At 43.9% G+C, this 17,506-nt stretch overlaps 1 protein-coding gene across 1 annotated transcript; it reads left to right on the top strand.

Moving 5' to 3' along the window:
• The first annotated feature begins 2,762 nt into the window (after positions 1-2,762).
• LOC142587110 (uncharacterized) lies at positions 2,763-16,550 on the top strand. The gene is made up of 4 exons (XM_075697999.1): positions 2,763-2,995; positions 6,322-6,429; positions 15,089-15,165; positions 16,406-16,550. Exons 1-4 carry the CDS (start codon positions 2,786-2,788, stop codon positions 16,449-16,451), a joined length of 441 nt encoding a protein of 146 aa, XP_075554114.1. The 5' UTR covers positions 2,763-2,785; the 3' UTR covers positions 16,452-16,550.
• The last annotated feature ends 956 nt before the right edge of the window (positions 16,551-17,506 follow it).

Genomic DNA, 17,506 nt, shown 5'->3' on the forward strand with positions numbered 1-17,506 from the left:
TCACTCACTCACTCACTCACTCACTCACTCACTCACTCACTCACTCACTCACTCACTCACTCACTCACTCACTCACTCACTCACTCACTCACTCACTCACTCACTCACTCACTCACTCAATTGATCAATCTATCAATCAATTTTTGAAGATACAGAGGGATGTCTCATACAGGTAGGGGCAGGGCGTGACCGCAGAAAATGTATCGATGGGTAAAGAGGCCCAGGTACGGCGCCCTAGTTGACGATATGAACTGACTTCCTTGCCGGCGTGTTTGCTGGCACTGTTCCCCCTGGACGTCGAGCGAGAGGGGCTCGGTATTTTGTCAGTCACGATCATACCAAGTTACATATAATGTGAAGCAACAGAATTAACGTATAGTCGTTGGTAGCTTACATGCACGTCGCCCTCGTTTCAATGCGGAAATAATAAAATGAACTTTAGTCCCTTCAAAGCAATCGTCGTACTGGAACCAAGATAAAGAAAGAAAGATAAAATAACCAAGATGGGCCTTTTTTATGCTATCACAGAAGTTTCATGACGGACAATATCTTCTTGGCGCACTTGTGTGCAAGTTTGGGCACTACATTTATGCAAAGTATACTACAACGGGCAAATAAAAAGTAATCACGAGATCTTGAATAATCGCGAGGCATGCAAGCACTTCAGTGACGGCTGTGTTGAGAAGTGCAAATCAAAGACACCTCCTCGCCCAACATTTTAATCGTTCTCTCCTTATCTTTTTAAATTTTGTTTTTCTGTAAATCTCATTTGACTGCGATAATACGCCACGCACAGTATTCTGCCTCCTTCCGTCTCGCTTTCTCTTTCTTTCTTGTGTTATGCGAACAAATAAAATTTATACATGTGAAACCTAAAATGTTTCCGTGTAGAAAACACCCAATCGATATATATTGACATGATTTTCTTTAAGAGCAAGTGCACTGTAATGAATGGTGAAATTGGATAGCGTGTTGGGATGTAAGTCCTATTGCAGAATCTGCCGAATATCGAAGCAGTTCAAGCGCTTGTAACGCAGCGAACCGTGCCATACAGATGTCACAAATACACAATATCTGCCTTTTAGGGTGCCAAAAGTGAGTCAATTCAATATAACGTAAACCCACACGAAAGATAGGAAATGTTTCCGAACGATATGGTGAATAGAAACCGATATACGCTGCACGCGCATTTTTTCGCATCGTGCCTCAGCATAATGCACTGCAGTCGCATTATCCGGAAAATTTTAAACAAACGAAATAACAATCGAGACATGTTTCAAGTCTGTGAACTTTCTTTTAGCAACGAGATGATGTTAATGCAGGCCTACGTCCTGCGTCAATTAATTGTAGACATGCCGGGATCCCAAGTGTGCAACATTCGAGGTGAAAGCCTTTCTTGCGTTCAAAGACCAGTGACACCGCGTTTTGATTGTCAAAAGAAGACCACGCGAATATTCGTGACACTTGAAAGTCGCCGTGAAAGAGTACAGCATACATCACCTCTTTGGGCTTTTCCAAGCAACCTATTCAGAGAACTTGATGGTCGAATTCTGTGATAGACGTCGTCAACTGACTTTCCTAACAGTTGCAATAGCTATAGCTGACAGTCGGAAGGTTAAGCGAAGAATTCGCATTGAAGAATCAGGTTTAGAGTTGGCGTACTGACGTGGGAGATTTCACGATGTTACAAGCTGCTTTTGTGTGAGTCGCTGTCACCTGTTTCTAAAAGACAGGCTGGGAGAAAGAAGTTAGAGTCGCAACGTCAGAAAGAAGAGGAGATGCTTGCAAGTTCGCTTACCTCCAAGCAACACGAAGCAAACACTGGGGAGTTTCGGCTTTGTACAGCATGTCAAACAAAAAGGCGCGAAAAAAAAGCTACACAATGACTGGCGGACGGATAATAATCTTGATTGAACACTGCCACGCAAGGATTACTTCTTGTTCTGCGTATCTTTGACACATATACTTCGAATAACTCTCATGTTTTCTTTCTTTTTGAAAGTGCGTGTTCATTTAACACCACTTATGGCCTAGCTGTGATAACTGCCTTCTACTCCAACATGCCTGCGTTATGACTGTAGCCTTCCCTTGTCACAGCCATGACTAAAGCAAGAGCCGCGACCGGGCCCATGCGATATCTGCCTGAAATACACTTATCCTAATATTATTTATTTATTTATTTATTTATTTATTTATTTATTTATTTATTTATTTACACATACTGCAGTTTCGTTATGGGGCTATTGCAGGAGGGGGTTAGACAAAAGGAAGTCGTACAATAAACAAGTAAAGAATAACACCTGAAAATTCCCGAGAAATAAGGCAGATGACACAAATAAAACTCAAAATAACAGCAAGACTGAGAGTCAGTACAAAAACAAGAATGAGTCAATACACTGTAACAACAAGAAATACATAAAATCAGGTGTAGTTAACGTTCAACAGGAAATCGTTTAATAGCAGTGACCTAATTTTTCCGGGAATTAAGTTCCAGAATTCAATAGTCGGTGGGAGAAAGCTGTATTTCAATTTATTACATTGAGCAAAGTAAGGCTTAATATTAACGTTACGGTGACTCCTACTTGACCGATGAATATCTGAAGGGATGAAGGGATATGGGATCTGAGACACGGTAAGAAAAATTGGCGATGCCATGCAGAAACTTCAATGACTCAGTGTGACGGCGTATAGATAAAGGGGTCGATGGGGAAATATGTCGATGTATAATTCATTGACGCGTCATCGACCGTCTGCGCAGGACCAGCATTTCTCCGCGTTCTCAACGATGCTTCTGCGCCTGGTACCCGTCGTGCTGGTGACCTTAGTTGCCGGGGCAGGTCTCACTGACGCATACTACGCGCCCACCAAGAAGTTCGAGGTACCCGAGTCCGCCTACCACCAGTACATGCATCTAGCAGTGGAACTGGCGCGCTTCAAGTCACGGGGCCGGCGACCGGCCTTGTACCTGTTGGGCCTGAGGAGAGTTTATTGGCCGGTAAGTGGGTTTAGAGTGCCCCTTCTTCACCCTCCTGCCCTAACGTCAACGTTCTTAGTTTTTTTCTTATTTATTCATAGCGTGAGCCGTACCAGGCACTTCTAGAAGAGAGCCTAAGCGAAGTAAACTTGCGAAAAAAAAATCCACAAGGAAGAAGCAAACGCCAAGAATATTCGGAACTGGTGCGATGAAGAACTGAGCTAGACTGTTTGATCTATTCACGAGGTTTACTGTTCCCAAAACACAGTTGGGCTATTAGGCCCGCCGTAGGGGGAGGGCTCCGAGGTGTTCCGGTATTCCATCTCTATCGAAATGCGGCCTCCAGGGCCGGAATTTGAACCTGCGCCAAGGGCTTAGCAGCGCAATGTTGCCACTGAGCCACCACGAAAGGCACTGAGCTTGAGGAAAAAAGAATAATTTCGTAGCCTTAGTCGGATTTTTTCTCCTTCATCAAAGAATCGTTTCCGTGCTTAATCTGGATGCAGAGCACATAGCACTTTGAACAAACATCCAACTGGCAGTAAGCGCTCCTTCAGTGGCGCGCGTCCTTCCTTCTTTCGACCGTGCGCGGGTGCTGTACCCTCTCGAAAAACCGGCTTCATCCTTCATCCGGTGCTAACTGCAGCGCCACAGAAACACTTAAGCATGTAATGTTGGGCTGGCTCTCACTCAACGCACAGTGTGATGCAATTTACAGAGAGTACCGCTCACTTGCATTACCATGTGCTGTATTAGAAGAAATATTTTTTCCACTTGCCATGTGTTTAGCCGTGAACAAACTCGAAGGGTTCTGCCGTCGTTTCTGAGGAGATCACATTTTGACATTTACTTATAATCTAATTATATGGTCATTATATGGTCATTATATTGTGTGTTTTAGTGGAGCATACGCCATGATCCTGAGGGTGGTGCCGCTGTGTGCATTCAGGTTTTCATGTTGTTGTGCCCCAATACCTGCATAGTCCATTTATTTGAACTTATAAATTGAAGATTTCTTTGCCCCTGCCTTCGACTTTTCCATTGCTGCCTCAGCTGCTGCTTCTTGCACGCCGCGTTGAAAGGGGGCGGGGGAGGGTGGTGCTTGACAGCGTGTATAATCACATTCACAATCAGAAGGAAAAGGCGACGCAAGAAAGCATGCCTCGTTTGAGGAGACCTTTCTAAAGCCGTCGCCACATTCCCTCCTGGGGGGGGGAGGCACCCTTCCCGTCGCCACAATGTCCTCTAGACTGCGGTAATTACCTTTGACACCCCTGAAAAGGAATTACAAAAGCTGCAGCGCTTTCCTTTGCACTTATGCACAAGTCTGAAGGGGAGTTAGAAAGAGGCAAGGCATGCGAAGAGTAGGATGCTCGAACCATTCAACCATTGCCACTCTTGGCTCGTGGCGGATTGCATACATGGGAGGAAAGCTTTACTTTGTGGCTGTGTTGTGTCGGCAAGTCAATCAATCAATCAATCAATCAATCAATCAATCAATCAATCAATCAATCAATCAATCAATCAATCAATCAATCAATTACTGTACTTATGGACAACCATAAGATATGGAGCTGGCGCGCGCATATACTGAAAAAAAGATAAGAAGAGAAATCTGCAGGGGAATCTAAGCAAAAAAGAAAAACATGGATAAAAAGCACGATAACGAAAAGAAGAGTGTACATAGAACAGGGTGCAAGGGGAATACAAAAGAAGAAAGAAAGGAGAAGAGCAATTGATCAACATGTGGAGCTATGAGACAGCAACGCAAAGCTCGGAAAAGAACAATGACAGCGAGTTGCGAAAAATGTAAAGATAAAGAAAATAAGCGTTATAAAGACTCAGTATTCTACGGATGGTAGAGCGTTGGCAGGAATATGCAAATGTCTATGAGATGAGGATACCGTGAAGGAGTTAAAAACAAACAAACCAACAAAGAAACAAACAAAGAAAAAAATGACCAGAAGGTTGCCGCGATTATGTCGACAGTGAACAGAGGGCACTGTTGATAATGCAACAAATATAGAACAAGGTTCGGCGTCGGTGTCAGCAAAGCGGTCGTGATATACGCCTAGAAACGTTTTCTGGACATGCCACTGTTGGATCTAGAAATGCCATTCCAGATGACTGACGCGTATTCGATTTGAGGAAGACAGATTGGCTTGTACGACATGCGGAATGGTGGAGGAGAGTTGAATTCCTTCGATTGTCTGCAAACAGAGAGAAGAGAGCGGATACCCCGCATTGCAACGAGCTTAGTATGAACTGAAAAGTGTAAGGTTGTAACAAAAGGTAAACCAGGATCATTGATCTCACAGACTTTACATAATGGCACAGAATATAAAGAAGCTGAAAAATAAATAGTTGCTATTTTGCGTGTGAAAGTCATGGCTTTGGACTTAGCAGCATTAAAGTTGAGGTTATTTTCTTTGAGTATTCAGAAAACGAAAACAGGTCAGAGTGCAGGATGCGACAGTTATCAACAGTGTGAATTTCCTTTAAAATATTTATGTAAGCGGTATATAGAAGGAACGAAGTATTCGGAATAGCAGAAAGAACGTCAGTTTCAAAAATGAAGAAAGAAAAGGAGTGGCCCTAATACAGATTCATGAGGGACGCCACTAGTTGCCACGTAAAAAGAAGTCTGGCTATTGACGTTAACATAACATGATCTATCAAGACCATTGCGCAAGACAGTGACGAGTAAAAACCAAAGTGCATACGCTTGATGAGGAGCAGAGAGTAGCTGACAACATCGAAACATTTGCTGAGGTCAGAGTAAATGGTGTCAACTTGCCCCCTTTGAACTAATGGCGTGGAGGTCTGCGTCAAGAAACTTGCGAGATTTGTGACAGCGGGACAGCCGGCGAGAAATCCATGCTGATTTAGAATCCATGAGTTAACTGTGCTTTAAGTAATTTTGCCTTAATTAACACGAAAGAACGTGGGTTCGATTCCCACCAAAGATGTTGGCTCTAGTACCCTTATGAACACTATGCTAATTAACTCTGTCTGAATTAACACACAAAGGTCGCAGGCTCAATTCCCACCAGAAGTGGTGGGTTTGACTTCCACCAAAGCTCGAGGACTCGAACCAGAATTTTGGTGACATTAAATTTTGCGGATGGTTAAATTTTCTATCCATCATCCATATAAGGCTTTCGCCTTAATAATACTTCTTCAGAATACCCTTAAAACCTTGTGGATGGCGTCACACAGCGAAGCAGTGGGGATTGAAGTTAGGCGTACAAAGGCGATCTTATCACTTTACTATAGGTGATTGAACGTTAGTGGCGCAAATCCACTTCGAAATTCCGGACGTGACGTCTGCTTATTTCCGTTTCCAGAAAGGAAGAAATAACATAGTGGTTCTCACCATTGACGTCGCCGACTCGACCTGCAACAGGTGGCCAAGGAATCCACGGAACTTCCACTGTAAGCCAAGGGTACCCTCGGTAAGTGTCAGCCTGAGTGCCAAGCTTCGAGTTGTCGTCTAGCCAAACGTCATTTCTTATTCATATATTTCATACACGGAAAGCCTTTGTCACTGTAGGAAAATAAAGGGGCAACTATAGCGTTTTAACAACAACAACAACAACAACAACAACAACAACAACAACAACAACAACAACAACAACAACAACAACAACAACAACAACAACAACAACAACAACAACAACAACAACAACAACAACAACAACAACAACAACAACAACAACAACAACAACAACAACAACAACATCAACAACAACAACAACAACAACAACAACAACAACAACAACAACAACAACAACAACAACAACAACAGCAGCAGCAGCAACAAATTAGGTGGTGTAATGAAGCGCTAGGGAAAAGCAGCCCTCTTCTACTGTGCCCCTATCCTTCTGCTGTGGCAGCGAGAAAGGTGAATGGCGGTCGCCTTCCACGCTGGCGCTGGCACCGCGTGGGACAACACTCTTATGAACAAACGGTTTGTAAGTATAGCCACCAACATTTGAAAATTATGGGGTTTTACACGCCAAAACCGCGATTTGATTACGAGACACGCCGTAGTGGGAGACTCAGGAATAATTTGGTCCACCAGGGGTTCTTTAACGTGCATCTGAACATAAGTACGCAGGTGTTTTCGCATTTCACCCTCATCAGAATGCGACCACCGTGGCCAGGATACGATTCCGCAACCTCGTGCTTAGCAGCCAAAATATACACCAACATTATCGTTGCAGACGTGCTAATTAGAGACTCTGTTCTTTTCGGAATCACGCAATGAAGCAAACGCTTACAGCGAGCACAAAAGAATCAATACTACACGCAGTTGAGACGCATCTTGAATGTCAGCTAGACCCTCAGCTTGCAAGACGCATGGACACCGTCTCACATCGTCTCCGTCTCAGAACTGCTTCCACAAAGCACTTTTTATCTTGAATTAGGCGTGTGTGGCCTATTCAGCCAGTTCATGCAGCGCCAACGACGAAGATGTATACCACTGCTCATTGACTGCCCTACGGACACATCACACAAAGACAGCTTTTCGCAAAAGAAATCTGTTTACTTGATTCACATCAGACTTTTTCTCTCGCCAAAGTGTTAAGTGCATGGACATCGAAAGTACTGCATCACAAAGCGATGGCATCGTGTCAACGCTTCTTTGAAGACACCGGCGACTGAGACGAATATTAGCTCTACTGCGTTGTGTGCACCTCATCATTGCGTCTGAGATTTGTATGTACCCGAGACGTTCGTGGATCTTGTTGCGAGAACTTTTCTATCAAGGCTTTTACTCTTAGCGCTATTCTATGTGCTGTTTCGTTTAGGAATCGTCTAGTGAGAGAATTCACACACATACACACACACACACACACACTCACACACACACAGACGCACGCGCACACACGATCTGGCGATCTTCTTCGTCACAATATATATATATATATATATATATATATATATTACTATGATATTGTAAACCAACTGATACACTGTAGCTATGTTCAACAAGTCCTTCGTTTACTTTTGTGTCAAAAAACCAAAATTGTATGCTAGTTGCATATTAGAGAGAGAGAGAGAGAGAAAGAGAGAGAGAAAGAGAGAGAAGTTTAATGATACGAAATGCCCAGAGGTCGGCCTGAGGTATATTCCTCTAGCCAGCTACTCGGCATTGGGGGAAGGGGAAGAGGGAAAGAAAGAGGGAAAGAAAGAGGGAAAGAAAGAGGGAAGAAAGAGGTGTATGTTAGTTAGTTAGTTAGTTAGTTTGGGTTTAGTGGCACAAAGGCAACTAAGGCCATGCTGCGCCAGTCACAAGACAAAATAAAGAGAACCGTTAGGGCAGGTAAACCTGCATTACATTATAGTTGGTGTAAATAACCAGTTTTTTCTAAAAACTCAAAGAGGTTAGGAAATGGCACTAGGGGGTCATCTGCTAGTAATAGGGTAGGGTGTAATGGGATGTGCAATTTATACAGGCTGTGTAAAAACCTCCGTCTCAGTGTATCGATGTGTGGACATGTTATTAAGATGTGCATGACTGTAAGAGCTTCATTACATTTTTCGCAAGTTGGCGGGTTTTCTTTTCGGAGAAGGAAATTGTGCGTCAGATGTGTGTGTCCAATTCGAAGTCGACACAAGATCACCTCGTAGAATCGTTGCCGGTGACTGCATGATTTCCACTCTCCAATGACAGGTTTAATTAGATGAAGCTTGTTGCTTAAACAAGTGTCCCAATCGCGTTGCCATTTTGACATCAAGGCCTTCCGAATCGCATTGACACTGTCTTTATATGGAAGTGCTGTATTTTGAATGTTTTTGTACGCTGCCATTGATGCGCATCTATCCGCCGCTTCGTTACCCAATATTCCAACATGGCTTGGTACCCAGCATAACTTAATTGATCTGCCATTGTTTGACGTTAATGCATTCAAAATATCGCCTAACAAGGGTTCACTTTGGGATTTCATGTGTAGAGCCTTCAGTACGCTTAATGAATCTGTGTATATGACAGTGTTTTCAAGTTTGTCAGCAATGATCTTTTGAACTACCGTCCATATCGCATACACTTCGGCTGTGTAGACAGAGGCATGCTGAGGTAATCGAATACATGTTTCCCAATTTTCTGTTACAGCCCCTACACCCACGTGTTTTTCCGTTTTAGAGCCATCAGTATAAAATTATATGTAGTTTATGTACTTGTCTTGAAGAGAGCGGAAATCTTGTATAATGTGTTGATGTGGTGTGTCTCTTTTTTTTAGATGTGTTAGTGTCCAATCACATAACGCTGTGAAATCACACCACGGGGGTAAACGTTCCGGCTTTCTGGCAACCTGGAGGACTTCCTGAGGGATGTCATAATCCCTACAGTATTCCTCGTATCGCAAGATAAGCGGCCTAATCATGTTTGGTTTATTTGTGTAATGTAAGCGTGAGCTGCACTTTGTGACGATGTTGTAGCATATGTGTTGTGGTGAGGATCGGATTCTGAGTATGTAGGAAAAAGTTAGTAGCGCTCTGCGATGCTCTAAAGGAGGTTCATTACATTCAACATGTAAGCTCTGTATAGGTGATGTTCTGTAAGCACCGCATGCTAGTCGTAGTCCTAAGTTGTGGACTGGATCAAGTCGTCGGACGTAAGATAGTCTGGTTGAACCATATGTAATGCTACCATAGTCTAATATGCTACGCACCAAAGTGCGGTAGATATGTAGCAGGCATTTACGGTCAGAGCCCCACCGTTTCCGGGAGAGAATTTTTAGAATGTTAAGTGCATTGTTCGCTTTGATTTTAATACTATTGATGTGTGCGAGAAAGTTCAACTTTTTATCAAACAGAACACCCAGAAACTTGTGTTCTTGTTTCACGGGTAGTGTGGCATCCTGTAGTTTAAGGATGGGATCTGGTTGTAGGCCTCTTTTTTGTGTGAAGACAACACTAATCGTTTTTTCACTTGAGAAGCGAAAGCCGTTTTCAGATGCCCACTGCGTAAGTTTGTTTAGTGTAATTTGAATTTGTCGTTCGCAGGTTGCCATGTTCGATGCACGACATGCAATTTGAAGATCATCCACATATAGTGAATGCATTATAGAAGATGGAATTACATTATTGAGCGAGTTCATTTTTACCACAAACAGTGTTGTGCTCAATACGCATCCCTGAGGTACTCCGTTTTCCTGAATAAATACGCTGGACAGCACCGTTCCTAAACGCACCTGGAATGTTCGATCGGACATGAAATCAGCTAGACATTTAAGCATTCTGCCGCGGATCCCTAAATCCGCTAAATCCCTTAAAATACCGAACCTCCATGTTGTGTCGTACGCTTTTTCAAGATCAAAGAAAACTGTGAGACAATATTGCTTTTGTAGAAAGGCCGCACGTATCTCGTGTTCTAACCGAACTAGATGATCTGTTGTGGAGCAGCCTTTCTTGTACCCACACTGATGATTATCGAGCAGGTTCTCAGTTTCGAGGACGTATGCCAATCTGATGTTTATAATGGATTCATATGACTTGGCGAGACAGCTTGTGAGTGCTATAGGTCGGTAGCTGGTAGCTGTTGTAGGATGCTTTCCAGCTTTCAAGAAAGGGATTATAATGGCTTTTTTCCACGCATTCGGCATTTTTCCTGTTTCCCAGATTATGTTAAAGAAGCGGAGCAATGTCTTAACTGCTTTTGAGGAAAGGTGTGCGAGCATTGTGTAATGTATTCTGTCCGGACCTGGCGCTGTTTTTTTGCCAGTAGTGAGTACTCTGTTAATTTCGGAAAGTGTTAGGGGGGCATTATATGGTTTCTCGGAACTTCCTGCTGTTGGAAGCTTTTGTTTTTCTGCTGATTGTTTATACTTTTGAAATTCAGTGGAGTAGTTTAGTGAGCTTGATATGTTATGGAAATGCTGTCCTAATATATCTGCTTGTTCTTTTAGATTCGTTTGTGTACCTGGAGGTGAGAGTATGGGGATCGTATAGGGAGCGTACTCGCTTCTAAACTTTCGAAGCTGATCCCACATTCTTTTGGATGTTATTGAGCTATTGATGGAGGATACATATGTTTGCCAAGACTGTCTTTCGGCTTGCCTACGCGTGTACCTGGCTTTCGCCTTAGCTTTTTTGAAGTACAGGAGGTTGTCATGTGTTGGATATCGCCGAAAGATACCCCATGCTTTGTTTTGTGCTTTTTTGGTTTGAGTGCATTCATTCGTCCACCAGGGTTTTAGTTTTTTCCTTAAGAAGCCGGAGGATTGCGGGATCGTCTGTTCTGCTGCAGCAAGTATGGAGGCAACAATCTTTTCATTCATTTCGTCTATTGTTTGATGATCTGATATGTGATCAAGACTGGCCTTCTCGCTGAAGAGAGGCCAGTCTGCTAGATGGAGTTTCCAACGGGGTGGTCTTAATGGTACTGTAGGGAAAGGAGATGTGTTTTTAATAATGCCGGGCATATGATCACTACCATAAGGATTGTTGATAACACTCCATTTAAAATCGATCAACAGAGATGGAGTGCACAGCGCCAGATCAAGACAGCTCATGGCTCCTGTGCTTGGGGAGCAGTAGGTTGGCGCACCAGTGTTTAAAAGGCATACTTCGTTAGTCAGGATAAAATCTTCAAGTGTTTGTCCCCTGGTGTCAGTTGTTTTGCTACCCCATAATATGTTATGAGCGTTAAAATCACCTGCTATTAAAAAAGGTTTGGGTAGCTGGTTTAAAACTAACTCCAGGTCTCCTACAGTAAAATGGGAATGTGGTGGAATGTACATTGAACAAATGGTAATGGTTTGATGTGCTAAGACCGTGACAGCAATGGCTTCCAAGTGAGTATTAATGGTAACTTCTCTAGCTGCAATGCCGTTCCGTAGAACTATAGCTACGCCACCCGAAAGCCGGTTCGCCTGAGTGCGATCGCGCCGTACAACAGTGAATCCTTTTAAAATGTTTTTGTGCTTTTCGCCTAAGTTTGTTTCTTGTAAGCACAAGGCCACAGGAGAGAAGTTACTTAACAAGTCTTTGATGTCACCTAAGTTGTTTAAAAGGCCTCTACAATTCCAATGAATAATAAAAGCCATCTTGAAATTGAGAGGTAAAAGATGGCACTACGAAAAACTAAGAGGTAGGGTTATAGGTGACATGGATAAAAAGGCTACAAATGAGCGATAACCTTCAGGTCATCGCTTTCTTATTTTGGGTGGTTATTGGGATCTTGTCCCTCTTACCGCGCTCAAGAGAGCGCTTGTCCTTCGGTGTCAATGACACCGGGATTTTTGCGTCGACCTCCATCGCTCTCTCTGAGGCGCTGGAGGATCGAGAGTTTGGCGCCGAGACACGCGTCTCGGGCCTTGGGGTTCGCTTGATCTTAGGGCCCTGCGGGACTGGTGTCTGCAGGGCCGTCGAAGAGGGTGGAGCAGTACTGACTGCTTCCACCACGGGGGCGGGAGGAGTCACTGCGGCACCACTGCGCGTGGGCTCGGAGGACTCCGGAGGCCTCTGTGACGCTGCCCCCGCCTGCGTCACTTCGGCATAACTTCTTCGCGGAAGATACGAAAGCCGCTTTCGGGCTTCAAAGAATGAAATTTTTTTCTTTTACAGTTAGAGCAATGACTTCTTTTTCTTTCTTCCAGCAAGGGCAGGACCGTGAATAAGCTGCGTGATCTCCCTTGCAGTTAACACAATGTGGGGAAGAAGTGCAATTCTCAGATTGGTGTTCGTTGGAGCTGCATTTAGCACAAGTTGTTTGTCCTCGACATGCATGTGAAGCGTGTCCAAACCTTTGGCACTTGAAACATCGTCTGGGGTTTGGAATATATGGTCTTACATTGACTTTAACATAACCTGCATCGAGCGAGGTAGGCATTACGCTTGTTCCGAAGGTGAGTATAACGTGTTTGGTGGGGATTTCTTGATCGTTTCTGCGGATTACTATTCTCTGTACCTTGGTAACATTTTGTTCCTGGAAACCTTCCAGCAGTTCCTCGTCGCTTAATCCAATAAAATCTTCTTCAGATATTACTCCCCTACTTGTATTGAGTGTTCTGTGGGCTGAAACAGTCACTGTCGCCTCGCCAATACTGGTTAGTTCAGACAGCTTATCTGCTTGATCTTTACTATTCAATTCTAGGAGGAGGTCCCCGCTAGACATTTTGGAGGCTTTGTATGTCTGTCCGATTTTATCTTTCAGGCATTTGGCGACCAGGAATGGAGAAAGCTTTCTAATAGGCGTGTTACTTTCACTGTGGACTACGTAGTATTTGGGGAAAGATGGAGCGTTGCTTCGAAAGGAGAACTGGAATGGTACTTCGGTGCGGCATCTTTTGAGACGCCGATCATGGACAACAGAGATTTGAGCTGCCATAGGAAAGTGTGTGTTTTCGGCAACAGCGCCGACCGCCCACCACGGAGCCCAACGAGGGGACGCGGCAGGGCTTGTGTCCAAGCCTGCACGACGCCAGCCGTACGCCGTCACTATAACCAAATATGGTGTACCCAAGGTAGGATATCCACACAAGGTTAACCCTTGCCGCCGTGGAGAAAGGAAGTAAATGGAAGAGAGAAGAAGACAGGAAAGGTAAAAAGTGAGAGATAAAGACGAAGGTTTGAGGAGAGAGAGACAGGAAGAGGCGACTACCGATTTCCCCCGGGTGGGTCAGTCCGGGGGTGCCGTCTACGTGAAGCAGAGGCCAAAGAGGTGTGTTGCCTCCGCCGGGGGGCCTTAAAGGTCCGATCACCCAGCATCGGCTCAACCTCCAGGATCCCCCTTTCCCCGGACACGGCTAAGCCGCGCACGACTACACGCGGGAGGGTCCAACCCTCGTGTGCTCGGGTCCGTGGTGTCGCAACACACCAAACGCCTGCTGACGCAGACGCCCCTGCGGGGAAAAGAGGTGTATGATGGGTGTCGATGACGATAGAAGTAGGATGTTAGAAATTGCCTGGTCCTAATGCGGAAGGTTAGGCATGCTATTTTCTTGCCAGCGTCACCAGCTCCTCCTAAAATGTTTGGTGACCAATGCTGTTCGCCCTCGCTACTGGCATCAAGACGCCATTCTGACGTCATCTTTTTCCAAATGGAACAATCGCTTCATTGGCTTATAAGATGCAAGGTGTGTCGGTTCGGTGTTCACTTTACTGATACACGTATTACACAATTTCGTTTTTGTCAAAGGTGGCAGTTGACACGTATTCGTCAGGCAGAGATTGCGGCAAATGCCAAAGTTTCCAGATACATGGTAGATGTTAATAAGTCAGCATGCGCCAAAGGCAATTCACCTAATTGGATACACACATCAAGAGAGACGACCAAGTCGGTCCCTGAAAAGTACACGAGGTCTTTCCTTAGAGTTAACACATCACAGAAGTTGTACATTGCCTGCGGAATATATTAAAATCCACACCTCCGAGCTGAGTTGGTCGGAGAGGGAGCCATGACTTGCATAACAAATGATTGTGTGCAATTGTCATATTAACAAAATTTCATTTAAACCACTTTTCAACAAAATATTTTAGGGCACATATGGCAAGTTACGAAATTAAAGCACTGAGTTGTAAAGGTTCATGCAACTGAAAATAATTTTGGAATTATTGACCCAGTTCCGAGATCAGCACCGTCAAAGTTGCGTTAGATATGCGGTGTTGTTCCGCGTACTTTTTTAATGGAACACGTTTTGATGCACTGAAGGACGAAAATAACGGGAAGACGAACGTATTTTGTGAACGTTTAGGGAACAAATACCTGAAAATTGGTGTCACCCTCAGTACTCGTTCCAACTGAACGTGCCTTGAAAGCTCACAGGCTACAATTAATAAATTACAGTTGGTTTCGTAAGGTAACTAGTTAAACGCCTAATTATTGAAATTTGATGAATTAAATAATTAAACGTTATCATTTTAGGTGTACTAATGTCCGCCTCTTCGAGTAATCCAACGCAAGAAGAAGAATTGTGCTATCTGCCATAACTGATGATTAAAATTTCTGTACAATTAAAAAAAAGACACCTGACTCATTAAATGCGGTTCCCTTACTACTGAAGAACAACTTGGTGCATTGTTTACGAAGCAACAGAACAATATACTATATGTGCAGATTAATTTCGGCTCTGTGCTTCTGTAACCCAACTTCTTTTTGTTGTGCAGCCCGTATATTCCTGCAAAGGCAGAGTACTGGTCAGAAAAGGAGTGGAGTTCGTCAAACTTTTGTGGACAAAGTGCTGGTGAGTGTCGAGATCACCCGTGTCTTTTATAGGTAATGGCGACAATCACACGGAATGCAGGGTGTTTCAACGTTGCTCGCCTAAAATGTTTATTCCGCATCACAGGGCCTACATAAGTGTACTCTGCTTACCAGACCCGTTTGAAATGTTAACGATTACTTTTTGTTTTGTTTTGTCTATCTCCTGTGTGATGTTGAATGATGTTGTATAGCACTCATGTAATGGAATAAGCATCGTTAATATTGCTCATGGAGAGTATTGACAGCACCACTCGTGTCGCAAAAACAGCCAAATGACAACTTCAAGGAAACTACAGTCGTACTCAATTTCTGATGACAGAATAGCCGGTGTCGTCAAGGTAATCGTGGCGAGTCTATATTCCCAGAAATTCTGGACATGATCCATTTGCAGGGAGGTGTCGCGCACGCCTCATGTCCCAGATTTGTAACCCTGAAATGTTAGCAGCCCGGCAGGTATTTAATAAGAAGAGTTCATACTGCATTCTTAGCAGACTATAGGCGCCCCTAGCGGCGCACCTGGAAGCTACACAATTAGGCAGGCTTTACGTCAAACCAAGACTTGCACGCTGCGCGCCTGGAGTTATCCCGTTAGTATTTTTTTGTCTTTGCCTCTGAAATATACGAAACGGTCTTGGTGAAGGAGGGGACAAACGATTAGTTTCCGGTCAGACCGAGTGCGGGTTCTGTGCGTCGCTTCCGGCGAGCTGCAATGACGATTCGAAGCCTTTTTTGCTTTAGTTGCAGTATGAAAAACAAATTCTTGCCAGTTTTTTATTATTCGTTCAAATTTCACGTACAGAATTTCTCTCGATCTGCCACTACAAAAAGTTTTCTTCGCGATGCCGAATTTGACTGCAATCGATACTTTAAGGTGTCATTCTTGAGCGATACGGCGTCCGCAGCAGGAAATGTGCCTTTCTCACCACTCATATTAAGTAGTGTACTGCTTCTGTTTAACATTGTGCAGCGTTATAGCAACAGCAGTTTCCACATCAACAGATGCCAGGGAAGTAGCTCTATGGAATGTATATAAAAAAATCCCAATGCGATTGAACGTATAGGCAGTCTTCCTCAGTGGAATATATCAATAATAAAATAGAAATAATAATTTAGTATCAGGAAACGAACAGATTTTCCAGAACATTACAGGTTCTGCTACACGTTGACGAGTTTTGTGACGTCCGCGTGAATTTTCTTAATTCTTTCCTTTTCTGTTTCAGGAAGAGCACCTGTAGGAAACGTGACTACGTCGGCTACGCCTTTTGATGCCCCGGTAGACATCTGCAAGATACACTAGGCGAAAGTAAAGAGAATGTACTGTGTTACGGTGGCTTTTACATTTTACTCATACACGGGTTTCGGTCACCTGCCTCAGATAAATTGATGTTTAAGTTTCTGAAGGATGTCCACTCTGAAGCCACCCATGTGCAAGCACTGGTAATAACCTGATGTCCGTTTGTACGACGAACGTGTCGATTGACCGTATGCAGTGCCAATATGTAACATTTTGTAAAAAAAAAATCTGGGCAGACTTTTCACGTGGTAAGCCATAATACTGTTTTCTTTTTAGCCACACCATGAATACCTTTCTTTCACGAAGGACGTTGAAGAAAAGTTGTTCTGCCAGTAGAAGTCGACAGTTATGCAACTGGCCAAGGCCAAGCCACTGCTGTTTCCCAATATGCAGCTTTTCGTTGCAAAAGTTCATAAGCTTTTTACTTGACGTATCTAGATAGCCGAGGACATTCTCCTCCAGATTAGGTCTTTTGCAAAAACGGGTAAGTAGCACACGGGGGATTATGCGTGCTTCGTTAGAGACACGAAATGGCTTTGAAAACAGGGACACAGTGAGCTCTGACGTGAGCAACCCCGTCTGATAAACCTTTTGAATACTTTCGAAGACAATGGCGACCGAGCACCATTGAATACCGTAAGCCCCGCAGACTCCGCTGCACCAACTTACCGAAATAAAAGAACCCAATGAACCGTAGGGATTTGAGTGGTCATTTGCATTTTTTAATTGTGTGTGCTTGTGCGTTTCTTACAGCGATGCTGGTACACGTTAGAGCCGCCAACTATATGTGTTCGTAGTAAGGATTCGTAACATTTTGTAATACGAAAGATGCATGTTATCCCTATCTATATATGAAGAGAGATCCAGCATGCGACGCTCCCCCGAGGTACATCCTTCCGTCTTCTGGAACGTCATCGAGCGTCTGTTAGGGTGATATTCACCACCATGACAATATTTTTTTATGCTCGCTTCCCTGTGGAAACATTTTCTGGGCAGTCCTTGTACTATTTACACGAGATGTTTTCTC

Source organism: Dermacentor variabilis, chromosome 7 (assembly GCF_050947875.1).
Source record: "Dermacentor variabilis isolate Ectoservices chromosome 7, ASM5094787v1, whole genome shotgun sequence".
NCBI classification, from domain to species: domain Eukaryota; kingdom Metazoa; phylum Arthropoda; class Arachnida; order Ixodida; family Ixodidae; genus Dermacentor; species Dermacentor variabilis.

What these genes read in the sequence shown, in the direction of transcription:
- LOC142587110 (XM_075697999.1), top strand. Translation starts at nt 2,786, where the DNA reads ATGCTTCTGCGCCTGGTACCCGTCGTGCTGGTGACCTTAGTTGCCGGG. An exon ending in GTAAGCCAAGGGTACCCTCG is followed by an intron (nt 6,430 to 15,088) that starts GTAAGTGTCAGC and finishes TTTGTTGTGCAG; the next exon opens with CCCGTATATTCCTGCAAAGG. An exon ending in CTTTTGTGGACAAAGTGCTG is followed by an intron (nt 15,166 to 16,405) that starts GTGAGTGTCGAG and finishes TTTCTGTTTCAG; the next exon opens with GAAGAGCACCTGTAGGAAAC.